Raw genomic sequence first — 12,823 nt, forward strand, 5'->3', positions numbered from 1 at the left:
GGTTATGCTCAATATACAATGACCTATGCGACGTTTCTAAAGCAAATGCATGAAGCTGTTTACTTGGTTGCCAGCCGATGACATCACAAGACACATAGCGCCATCAGGTGGCCGATTTTTATTTGGTTATATCTCCCAAACAAAAAGGCATATCAAAAATTTTTTTTGAAAAATATAATAAGTACCTCTCTACCAAAGCTATAATACTTAAACATTAAAGAATCACCAAAAAAATTTTAATTTTTCATTTCAGGTCCCCTTTAACCTGAATAAAAAAATGTCTTCTTCTGGCTTTCTTTCCCAATTAAAATCATTAATCAGCGCATTCGAAAAGGTTTTCCAGAATTTCGTTATTGCTTTGTGACAAGCATTTCTATGGTAAACAACTTTACCTCGCTTCCCTCTTTTTTCTTAGCTATTCTCTTTTAAATACCGGAAATGCAAGAATGCAAAAAAAACGATAGCCTATTGTGGAATAAAATACAAAATTCTCTAAATAAACAGAAGGCGTCGTTGGATTTACAGAAGGATTTTGTCGGATTAGAGAAGTATTATCGTTGGATTTTCAAAAAATTGCCGAATAGGGAACTAACTGATAAAGACTGTAGGCAAATAGGGAACTAGCCCAATCGGACTAGCCAAATTGGACTAGCCGAATCGGGCTGTAGCCGAATAGGGTAATAGGCGAATCGGACTAGCCGAATAGTAGCAGACCCGCGTCAGCAGGCTCTACAGTCTACAAGTATGCAAAACTACCAGGAATAACCTATCAAGGCTTTGTCAGTCCGAGGATAAAGATTCCAAAACCAAACCAAGCACTCGACCCTGAAATTGAAGCTGAAAAGACTACTCTGATATCCCGCTGGTAGTGGGAAGATTTTTAGAGCTGTCAAATTTTGTGACAATGATGCTAATAGGATACAAAAATTGCAGACACAGCTTGCAGCAGTCTACCATTTAGTCTTTGACAATACCAGATGTGACAAAACCGAATTTGATGTTTTAACAGCAGTTTATTTGCACCCAGATATCGCTGAGCGATCCAGATCCTGATTTTGCGTATTGGAGCGGTAACTGTTTAGCAGGACCGACGTGAGTCAAAGAAGATTCATTCTCACACGCTGGATTCCTGATGATAAAAGGGTGAGTCCCATACTGGAATTCAAGCATCGAGAAATGAGGAGATGCGGTTCTCATATACTAAGCCTTCGGCACTAATGAGAGTAAAGTGACCAGTTCCTTTCTCTCGGCCGCTCTTTCCAGCAGTGATTATGCTCAACCAATTTGCTATACCTTGGGTAGATGTGAGCGGTATTTTTCAACAACCAGCTTAACCCGAGAATTGAACCAGGATTGCATGGTTGGAAAGCGAGTATCTTATCCGCTGCGTCATCCTACCGCCTGATGAACAACCTATAAAATACTAGGGCCTCGATCGGACTAGGTCACCGCTTTCTTTTGTGGTGGATAAGTCGGACTTAGCCTATCACAGTGGGCCTGTGTGCGTCCACAGCAACAAAGGACAACCAGACAGTCACACAAAAATCCATCACTGAAAGTCCAAAGAGTGACCTAGTAGCCTAGACATACGTAATTGTTTACGTGTAGGCTACGTACGCTTTACACCTACAACTGTGCAATTTCTGCAGCATTAACCTACGTAGTTTTTTTGTTTTAAATCGAATGATGTAATTGCAACACTGCTCAATCAGTGTAATGTACTGGTCAGACTAGCAACATCAACTCTCTTGGCTATCATGTCGCGTACGCACTTGATGAATTGTTATTGTAGCAGCCACCAATGGAAATACAACACATTCAACTATGCGACTTTATACACACGTGTATCAGCAGCTATTTAGCATGATCTGACTCCTGTGACAATCTAGTTTTTCTACCACCGTTGTGCTGACAAAGATAATCAAAATGCAGTGTTTACTTGTAATATGTTGTGTCGGTTTGTTGCTGATAGGTTATGGCGATGCTGACAAAATAGACGACAATGAACTATACCCACAAAAAGATGGATATTTGCAGTTGGATGAACACAATTTCGTTGCAGCTTTACGGCGATTTAATTTTGTTTTCACATTTTACTGTGAGTACTAGATTGAACAAGATATAGGCTAGCAAGCCTTTCATTCTGTAAAACCTATTGATATAAGTTAGGATAAGAGCTGAGAAGGCAAGGACAAGAAGGAGGAATGTAAAGGTGAAAGTAGGGCATGAAAAGCAAGTTTGTTCCAGGCCTAGCACAACGTTTTTGTTATCGATCACCTGTTGATGACAAATATTTAGGAAGGTCTATTTTATCTACACTTGTCATAGACTAAAAATCAACTGTTGTCGTACCGATACTTTTGTAGTGCAGACTAATGATGATCAAACGAAAGTGTGGATCAACGTAAATTGTAGTCTATGGGCTAAATGTCTGGAATAATGGGCAAACAAAGCAAGAACAATTTTAGGACAAAGAAAAATTTGGCAACCTCGCAGCTCCGCAGTTAATGGGTTTAAACCACATAGGCTACATAACCATGATCAACGAGACTGACGTGTTGTCTGTGAAGTATTCATCCACTAGGTGCCGCTTAATAGATGCTATTAAAAAGAGCTTCTGCAGTGCACACCTCGAGAGGTGAACCATGACTTCTTGACTTGGCTGTTTCTTTGTTCACAAAGTCGGGCTTTCATCAACTTAATAAGCCATCGAAGCGGATATAAAATTACAATCGATAGAAGTTTCTTAGGAGCAAGCGTTAAGTTGTGTAGTTTCTAAAGTTCGAGGACAACACAAGTCTCATTCAAGACATTGATGTTACATTAGCTGTGGGCGATCCACTGTGTCATAACGAGACACAACTATAATAGATGAGATAAATAGTTGTCTTTGTTGGTATCCCGTTTACTCAATCCAAATATATCATCAACAGAGAGTGGTGCCTAGCCGAGTGGTGAGAGCGTCTGCGCGACGTTCGACAGGACGTGGGTTCGACACCGCTGCAGAGCACCCAGCTGTGTCTCGGTAAAGCCACTTAATGGCCTGCCATAATCAGGAAAGTAGCTGACTCGAAGACTCTTTGCTGCTTCATTTTGTATCGCATCTGTGATCGCAGCTATCATAGCTATCAAAGCTATCATAGCTATCTATCAAAGTAAAATAAAAAACATGATTATTATCGTTATGAAGTAAACGACAAAAAAGCAAATTTATAGCTTAAGAAGCAAAGAGATGTGACAAAAAAGCAGGAAAGGTATTTTTACATCATCAACCAACAGTTTTTATTGTATTTTTTTGCTTAGATGGAAAAGACAAAGAAAGCAAGCAGGTGGAGGAAGACGTCATGGCAAAGATCTTCGAAAGGGTGAAGAGCAGCCGGTCTGTCGTCCATTTGGCGAAGATTGATGCGAGCAAAGAACACGAAATTATAAGAAAGTTTCCAATATCTGGAACCCCACAATTCCGACTTTTCAAAAATGCTAAAACGTTTGATTATGTCGGTAAGTTGTTTTAAATGTTATGTAGACAAGGTCAATTATGTGGAGTCGCGTCATCTTTTTTACTGGCCATCTTGATTGTTTTATACTTAGAATAGAAAGATTGTGTTTCTCCTGACGACTGATCAATCTACTCGGTTTAGAAGTTGCTAACAAACGATACAGGCCTACGGCGAGCAATGCGCTTCACCAACGTAACAGGCTACAAGCTACATTGTCTTTGCGTGTTCTATTTTGACTCAAATATGGACAGTCTTGAAGCAAGTAAATTAATAATGATAAAATGGTAGCCTAAGAATTGACAACGAAACTCGAAAGATTCACTCAAGTTGAATTGTTGCTATTATTCATACAATTATCGTGACGTCGTGCTCGACTTGACTAAACGAAGATTTAAGTTTTACCGAAATTATGTATCATCACAATAATTGATGAAACCTTTTCTTCTTGTTACAGGTGAGATGAAAGTGGATAAACTGATGACATATGAAACCTTTTCTTCTTGTTACAGGTGAGATGAAAGTGGATAAACTGATGACATGGTTGGACCTGGCTATGAATGTGCCTTTGCAGATAAACACTGGACATGAGTTGGAATCTTTGAAGAAAAGTACGAGTGTCGTCTTAGGTTGCTTTCCAGGGGTAAATATCGAAACAATCAAATTCTTTGCAATTTCAGTTTATTCAGACTGTATGAGTTTTTGTTTATGTAAATTCATGTCTGTTTGCGTGTGGTCACATTTTTTTGCGATTCAAATGGATAGCACTGTAGCTCATATAGGCTGCAGCAAGCCAGGTGTTGAATTCCAAAGGGCACAGTAGCCTACGGCACATGTCTCGTCGATTGCCGATGTACATTGTGTGATTGGAAGCTACTCCAATGTGATTTGCAAAAAATGCCTATAATCTTAAATGTTCGTAACAATAAAAATAAACGTAAGTGTACTGTTCAGCCTTGTGTTGTTAGCCAAGTGTAACCCGTTTTCATTTTCTGCAAGGCGGCGTTATGGTTTGCTTATAAGGTTTGGTCTGGTCGATTATTCAGTAGATCACAATACTTGCCAGTCAGTGTTTGTTGTTTGGTTGCTTTACTACATAATTCCTGTTTAGAAATCACCAGAAGCGGCTTTCAAAACGTTTTACAAAGTCAGCGAGTATTTCGTGTACCCACCTCACATGCCAGTGCCCAGGTTTGCCATCATTACCACTGCTAGTCTTGCTAGAGATCTCGGCGTCGTCACAGGATCGGTCTCAGTGTTTAAAGCGGTAAGCCAAGCTTTGTTCGTTTAAGATGAGCTATTGTCCTTGTACCTAAACTTATGTGCGGTAGTTGAAGATTTGGATCAAGTGGACGGGAAGGCAGGGGCGCCAATCTTCGTGTCCACCTTCAGGCATATTTTAAGGGTCTTGTCAAAGACACAGCCGCGTGCTCATGAGCGGTGTTGAACCGACACCCTTTCGATCGCCGTGCCAGAGCTCTCACCAGTCACAAAAAAAGAAGATGTTATACATTACATTGTAGAAGCGTAAATTAACGCAATAACAGCACCGTGCCATTGAAAGTTGTAAAAAAGATCGCTAAACGCAATGTGTGCTCACATTTATTACACTGAAGAACAAAGGGAAAAAGATATTTTTAAGACATGTTTTAGACTACTTTCCTTTTCAAGCACATCAGCTTAAAATTTGTAGTCGTTTTGTTTTTCAGTTTGAAGACGGAGCAAAAGTCAGCTTTGGAGGTGACGTCAAAGACTTTGAAAAAGTGATAAAGTTTGTTGAAGAGGAAACAATACCATTGGTTTTTAAAAATCATCAAAACGAGGTAGGTTCTTGCCCAGAGAAGCGATCTTAAATGTTTGTTGAGCTCCACAAGATTTGCTCTTAGTGTTCTGCTGTTTTGCATAACTTATGTTTGGAGCAATTTGTAAGCTCCGATAGCTTAGTTGGTTAAGCGCCTGACTTTACGAACGAAAAAAAATTCAAGATTAAGAGACGCTGGTTTGACTCTCTCAGGGCGTGTGTTTCAGCAACGCATTTCAAGGACTACTCTTCATTCAGCGTCTACAAGTGGGTGAATAATAATTCACAGACAACACGCGAACACTCAATCTCGGTGACCGGGCTTACGTCGGTGGTTCAAAGTCGCTATAAGTATTCGAAACTGCCTGGATTAAGTTTGTTTGAATCCGAGGATAGAGATTCAATCAATCATTTTCATCTGAAATTTCGTTGCTAAAAGACAAAAATCGTACCCAAACCAAGACAAAGGCTATTTATCGAAACATCAAGATTCGTTTCATAATTTTATGCAACTCTGACTTTGCGCAGTCCGGTTGGACTTACAGCAGATCGTGTACATTGTCAGGCAGATTTTAATAATAGAATTTGTTCCATACCTATTGTAAGTTCTAAATGACTCTTAAAAATTCCTGGTTGGATAGCTAAAATGTTTTAAAGCTAAATATATTCACAGTCGGTAGCCTGGCCTATGCTCAACCAGCAAAATGTAACTTAATTAAGTTTTGTCATAGAATTTGTTGTTTTAGTATTCCAGAAGACTGGCCGAACTGACTGTACTTCATCAGCATATTCTTTTCATGAGCAGTGATGAGAAGAACTACAACGAAGCTTTCCAAAATTTTAAAACAGCCGCCAAGAAATATCAAAATCAAACAAAGGTAATATATACGAGAATCTAGTTCAGCGGTCATGTACAAATAGGTGTTCTGGTGAAGCTGGTCTACATTCTTCAAAGACAATTATAATTTCTTGTCTATTGCCTCTCTAAAACTCTTTTTCAATATTGTATCCAAAATCCATGGCTACCAGGAGGTGCGACCTTATTTGTCACTTTTTCCAGGTTTTGACTACCGCTACTGAAACATGAAATTTTCTGAAATTATTTTACTTTTTTCTGACTTCTCTTTTATTGTATTTGAGAAAGCAGTAGAAAATCATGAAAATAAGACAAAAAACGTTCATTCAGACCGTTAGCAAGTGGCTAACAGTCTTACTGAAGTTTTATAAGTCAAATTGTCTTTATTTTTCAAGGCCTGATGAATCTATTTTGTCACCTGGGGATGACAGTAAAGAAGACGTTAGAATATATTTTTTAGAAAATGTTTAGACAGTCACCAAAACTTGGCAAAATCTGAAACACTTTGCAGAATACGCCAAATCAGGCTGTATTTCTCGGCAGCCAGTTGTAGGCTATCATGCATTCGATGTCATCACATCATTGCATTAGTTCATCATCAATATCACAGTAGTTCCATTTTAAGGTGTTAAGCATTAGCCTAATGGATAAGGTATCGAACTCATAATATATCCATTCAATGCATTGGTGAAAACCAGTCAGCTATTGCTGAGCTGTTCATTGTCTTCAACTTACATCTTCATTGTAACCCGGTTTGATTACTGTGTCTGCAATATCGATCATGTAGTTATTCGCTGTGATTCTAGTACCAGCATTGTAAGCTGCGTAGCGTATCTGTGTTGTATTCGCATTCATTGTGCTGTTGCAAAAAAATGGGTGTTGTCATAATAGACGTAAAGTAACATAATTAAAGACACAACAACAAAAATGTGGTAAAGTTTCTTGAATATATTTTTTCTCAGGGCAAAGAGGTGACATTTGTTCACTATGATTTGAAGCTGAAGGAGCAATCCACAGCGATCGATTATTTTCATATCGATGTCAACAAGGACGTGCCTTGCAACCGAATGACCAAAATAGACCGCTACCACTCAAGATTTGTGCCACCGAGGAAAGATTTCTCTCTTCAGGGTTTTGTTGACTTCACAGAGAACGTACTAGAAGGGAAATTGAAAGTGATTACGTTTCCTATTACATTTTGACGGTGGGGTGGCGTAGCGGATAAGGCACTCGCTTTCCAATCATGCGATCCTGGTTTCACAACCAACTTACGTTGTTTGTTGAAAAACATCGCATCTCTACACAAGGCGTGTTGAATGATATGGGCGTGGTTGCTAAAGAAAAGGCGGCTGAGAGAAAGATTAATACAAGGGTGGCTTTTTGCTGCATTGTTACAGTTATGAAATTTTTCACAGACATTTCTTTCCTAGTGGGACCTATAGTAGATTACGTTGGTCGAGTTTCGGCCCATATGTCTAGTTCCTAGTCTTTACAATTAACATCTGCAAACTGTTCGGATTAAATTTTAAAAGCATTTTATCCTACTGCTGTGCTCACAATAAAGATTTTTATATAAATATTAACCCGCCTTGATTGCTCCAACTAACCTATTTACTTGCATGTTTCTAACCATTCAGTTTATTTAGCGAAACATAAGAAGTGATCCTCTGCCATCAGACTGGGACAATTATGACGTGAAGACCATTGTGGGATCGAATTATGAGAAATTCATCGATGACAAGTCGAAGACGGTCTTTATGTTGTATTGTAAGTTCATTACAACATATGCCAACAAATTTGTTTCAACGAAACAAGATGATGTGTAAGTCTACATAAATCCGACCTTGCAAAAACACCGTAAATACAGTTACGTTGCTGTGTTTTAAGGGGGTATCGATCGCCCCCTGAACTCGCCCCTCAGTTCACTTTGTTGCATCTTAGACATATAAAACCTAGTGATGCCAGTGAGTGTAACATACGTTTTATTTTTTCTTTAGGCGAAGAAAAATGAACACAAATAAACAGCAAAAAAATGTTGAACGTTTTCAACATTTCGTTTGTTTCCGTAGCAGTGTAATACTGATGACTTGTGCAATTTTAAAAACTAAAAGAAAATGACGATTAGAAGTTCAGTTTGACTACACACTAACCACAAACGAGAGGTGTAAATGGAACGACAGAAACTCGAATCAAGAAGAAAATGACATCTCCTACGCTTACTTTCAGATGTCCCAAAGGACCCACAATCCGAGGCGGTCCTTCCTATCTTCAATGAGTTGGCCAAAGACTTCAGGTCAAACAACACAATAAAGATTGGCAAGATGAATATAGCAACAAACGACGGTGAAATTAATGTCCACATCAAAGTGCCAACCATCAAAATGTTTACAACAGATGGAAAGGTTAGAAGGGGTCACGAAGGTTGATAATTAGTCGGAATTAAAACGTTGTTGAAATGTTGTTGGGGAGGCAAGTGCCTCTTCCTAAATTTTATCTTGAAATCCTAAAAATCTAAAAATGATGTTTTCAAATCTTTTCCGTTATTTTCATCCATGTTGTATCAACCTGTTCGTCAACTTCTTTTCGACATCTTCCCATCAGTCGTTGTAACTCTAAGTTTAAAAATTTAACCAATAAACTCTGTTTACAGTAGAACACGATAACCTACTGCTTATGTTAAGGTGACCTAATGTTGTTTTTTATGTATTATTTTTTCAGTCGAAAACATATGAAATGTCTTTGACAAAGGAGGCAATGAGGACGTTCATAATGGCTGCAGGGACCAATCAAATAGCAGTGAGTAAGACATGAGGAAAGCGGTTGCTTTGAAAACGAAGCGTTAGCACTTCAAGAAGAAAGATTATCTGTAGCTTATATAGTTTGCGGAAGAGCAATAGCTTTGGTTTAGACTGGGTTTAGATTTCATTCTTTAAAAAGTAAAATATTTTGTAATAAAAAGTAACCCAAATACTGTCGTATGGAGTTCAATACTGTCGTATGTGATCCCATGAAAACTAAAGACTTGTCAAGATCAATATTTCAGAAATCAAAACAAGATGATGATCAAGGAATGGAATATGACTTCCGCTTCATCGATGATGATCATCCAGTGGACACAGTGGCGGATGAGGAACGGAGGAGGACTCAGTGGGAAGAAGAAGAAAAGAAACTTTTAGAAACCGCCGTTGAACATACAGTCGGTAGGAAATGACTAGCTATTGTGTTGTTTAACACTTAGTGGGCGTTGGTGGTAGTTGGTCACAGCGGAAAACCATAATATCTTGTGGGAAAGTTGTAACATAAAATTCCCGGATCCTTTCGTCTGTATGCGATGACACCGAAAAAATACTCCTCTGAAAACGTCTTCACGAATTGTATTTCAAGAAAAAATAGCTACAGGCTGTCGAAAAGGAGCGTAACGCGGTACGCCACTAAAACTTGTCACCACAATACAAATTACTAGGATAAAAGACGGAAATTTCGTCTAGTTGGTAAGCACAAGCAAAACAGTTTTAATGTTTGACCAACCTTTCAAACGACAATAATCTAAAATGACGAAACTGACTTGGGATATTTCAAACGCACGTGATCAGCTTCTGTGACATAACAGTGGTAAACATTGTGAAGCAATTCCCACAGGTGTTGAAACGGTTTGTGCAATGTTTTACAGGTGTTACAAAAGATTGTGCAATCTCTGCTCATTTTTTAGTAATATTCCATTACGTAAGAGACCTTAACGGTTTTATGTGACGTTTCATTTGAGGAACGATTGTCCGTAACAGTAGTTTCGTGTGGCATTTTACACTTGAAGCTTGTTGTCTTTTATACAGTTTTTAAATCTGTTTCCGCATTGGTAAACTGTGTTGAAAAGCCACCAGGTAGTGCAGTCCATGGACATTGGACAATCTAAAATGAAATAATTAAGTTTGCCTGCTTTGTTAGCAATTTGGTGTGTTTTGATAGCCCCATCGATGAAGAGTGGTAGCAGTTCGGGCATGACGGGGTAAGTTAGGCCTTGAGAGATCATGAAGAAGCGCGTTGGTTAGTTAAGCAGCAAAAGGCTTTTAGTTTATTTCGGAATTATTATGAGAAACGTAAATGAACATGATCTTTTTGTTGATTTTAGTGTAGCCTACCAATAAAATGAGCACAAATTTCTGACGAATGGAGATCTAGTTGCGGGCGCTCTAGCAATAAGATTCTAATATTTTGTATTGAAGATGGTGAGAGCAGGTTCAAACTCTATAGGACCAGGCCAAAGGTTGAGATTAATCTCTGGGGGTTGAGCTTGCAATCGATTGACTTTCGCTTTTAGCAGCATGAACGTTGTTTACTTCACAAATATAGATGCTAACGACCTGTTCTAGCCTGATGCTGCGAGTTCGCTGTGGTTGTAGCGGTTTGCACTAGCTTTCGGAACACAGTTCCCTAGTCATGTGCAATGACGAATAACTTACTACGGTACCTCAGCGAACCCGCTGCATCAGGCTAACACAGGTCATTTGTGAAGTTTACTATAGGCTACTGATTGTGAGAATTGTATTCTCGAACTTATCCCTGGCAGTTCCGCATGGGCTGCTTGTAGATTTCAACCACTGACGCAAACCTGGTCACCGAGATTGGCAGAGTGAAGTTTTCGATTATTAAAGTGTTGTTGCCTGGGAATTATTCCATCCATTAGATGCCGCTGAATGGAGAGCAGTCCTTAACATGCGTTGCTCAAGCGCACACCCCGAGAGTCGAACCAGCGCCGCTTGATCGGGCCGACACATTTTTTAAATTGCTGTGGTTATGTTTTTCTTTATTACCGGTAGGCTACCCTCTTTTTTTCTAAACCTTAAAATTGTTTCGGAGTTGTTTCTACTGTGCTGAATTGCAGCCTATTTCACCACGTTGCAGGCTAACGTATTCGTTTTGTTGCCTCTACTTTTCGTGGACGTCTACAATATGGTTGGCATGTGATGGTCAGAAACTGAGATATCCGTGTTTTGTTGACTCCATTAAATTCATCCAGCTAATAAAATATATCTTTTCACTTAAGAAATCATTTTGTTGGCTCGGTAGGCCTATTCTTACATAAACTATTGCCCATAAAAAAACAAGTCTAAGCAATTTATCACTAGCCAAGAGCCTACCCGAAATCGCGATCTGCAAAACAAGAATTTCAAATTGAACTTAGTGATTGAAAATACATTTTCTTTGAACATTGAATTGGGCGTGTAGTTGTTCTCTAATAGGCTAAGTTAAATTGCCTACCCCATTTTTTTGCATATCACTATGATGGCGTTTTTCTTAATTTTATTACCCAGAATATGGTGTGAAATGCGGCTTTTGTTGTACGTACAGTCGTACACCCAAATAGGCTACAATGTGATTGACATGGTTGCAATCCCGCTTCAGCCGCCTAAGAACGCGTCATATATTTGAATATCTTCTTTAGTCTTTTATGTACAGCCATTCAGTCAGAGGGAGGGTGAAAATTGTGGACATGGGGGTAGTTTGTTTTTGTAATTATATGAGGACGTCTATTATGGACAACCTCTTACGTTGATCTGTTAGAATCGAGACTGATGCACTTTTATCCCCAGGCCATGAAGCTCACGATGATGAGGCATACAAGGATCGCCATCCTCTGCATCATCTTCCACTGGAGGAAAGAGACCCAAAACACATGGATCCCCAAAAACATGCGGATTTTGAACACATGCATGAGCACGAAGACCATTATGAGCACACCGAGGAACTTTAATGACGGCAACGCAGCTTTAAATAGACCCTTTGTGACGCCGTGTATTAGTTTGTGTAGGCGACTTAACAAAAAATGAAGACTGAAATAGAGAATTTTATTCTTGCATGTTTGCGCTTTGATATCCAGCGTGTTTGTGTCATAGAAAACTTTACGTGTAACAAAAGTCTTCAGGAACAGCATTACGTCGGGTAATTGGTTTGATTAGTTTTTGAATCTGTATCCTTGGACTGACAAAGCCTTGATAGGTTATTCCTGGAATTATTTCCTCGTCTATTCTCGGTTATTTCCTCGTCTATTCCTGGAAGTTTGGCATACTTGTAGAAACTCTTGACGCAGTGCCGGTTATCGAGTGAAATTTGCCGATAGTCTGAACCGCGCACGAGAAGATTGTGGGGATTCGATTCTGTTTGAAGTATTAATTCCGCATAGGCTATTTGTAGAAGTTTTGAACCACGACGGAGGATTTAGTTTTTAAAAGTTGTTCGGCAGCCTTTGTTTAAAATTTCGTTGCTTGACGAAATGTAACTTGCCAAACAAATTTTATAAACACACAACTGTGCCAGACCCAAAGAAGAAGAATAATTCAGTATTTTTTTACAAAAATTGACCGTCTGCAGTTGGCTGGGGTAAAAATACAGTTAAAAAAGACTTTTAAATATCACATAAAAATGGCGTTATAAACATTTTCAAAAGGTTCGGTTGATACAGTATCGCTAACAATTCTTACAACACGACACGATTGCGGTGTTGAGCATCACACTCTGAAATAGCGTCTGTTAGCGATCACTTCGAGTCCACAGCGCTGGGAGTTGAATAAATGCATTGGCGGAATAAAAAGTTTGCTAAGAGGTCTTTGGTTTCTTCTGCTTGGGTTCTTTCGCCTTGTCATCTTCGATAATTTGAGTTAAGCGGCTTCCAAT

The 12,823-nt window shown here is 39.1% G+C and overlaps 1 protein-coding gene across 1 annotated transcript; it reads left to right on the forward strand.

Moving 5' to 3' along the window:
• Window positions 1-1,926: 1,926 nt before the first annotated feature.
• LOC145771800 (protein disulfide-isomerase-like) lies at window positions 1,927-12,150 on the forward strand. Its single transcript, XM_082583530.1, has 12 exons — window positions 1,927-2,098; window positions 3,304-3,501; window positions 4,010-4,140; window positions 4,609-4,764; window positions 5,207-5,320; window positions 6,045-6,176; window positions 7,117-7,329; window positions 7,801-7,921; window positions 8,381-8,556; window positions 8,873-8,950; window positions 9,198-9,354; window positions 11,743-12,150. The coding sequence occupies exons 1-12, from the start codon at window positions 1,927-1,929 to the stop codon at window positions 11,901-11,903; spliced, it is 1,809 nt and encodes a 602-aa protein (XP_082439656.1). The 3' UTR covers window positions 11,904-12,150.
• Window positions 12,151-12,823: the final 673 nt, after the last annotated feature.

This window comes from Aplidium turbinatum, chromosome 6 (assembly GCF_918807975.1).
Source record: "Aplidium turbinatum chromosome 6, kaAplTurb1.1, whole genome shotgun sequence".
In the NCBI taxonomy this organism is placed as follows: Eukaryota; Metazoa; Chordata; class Ascidiacea; order Aplousobranchia; family Polyclinidae; genus Aplidium; species Aplidium turbinatum.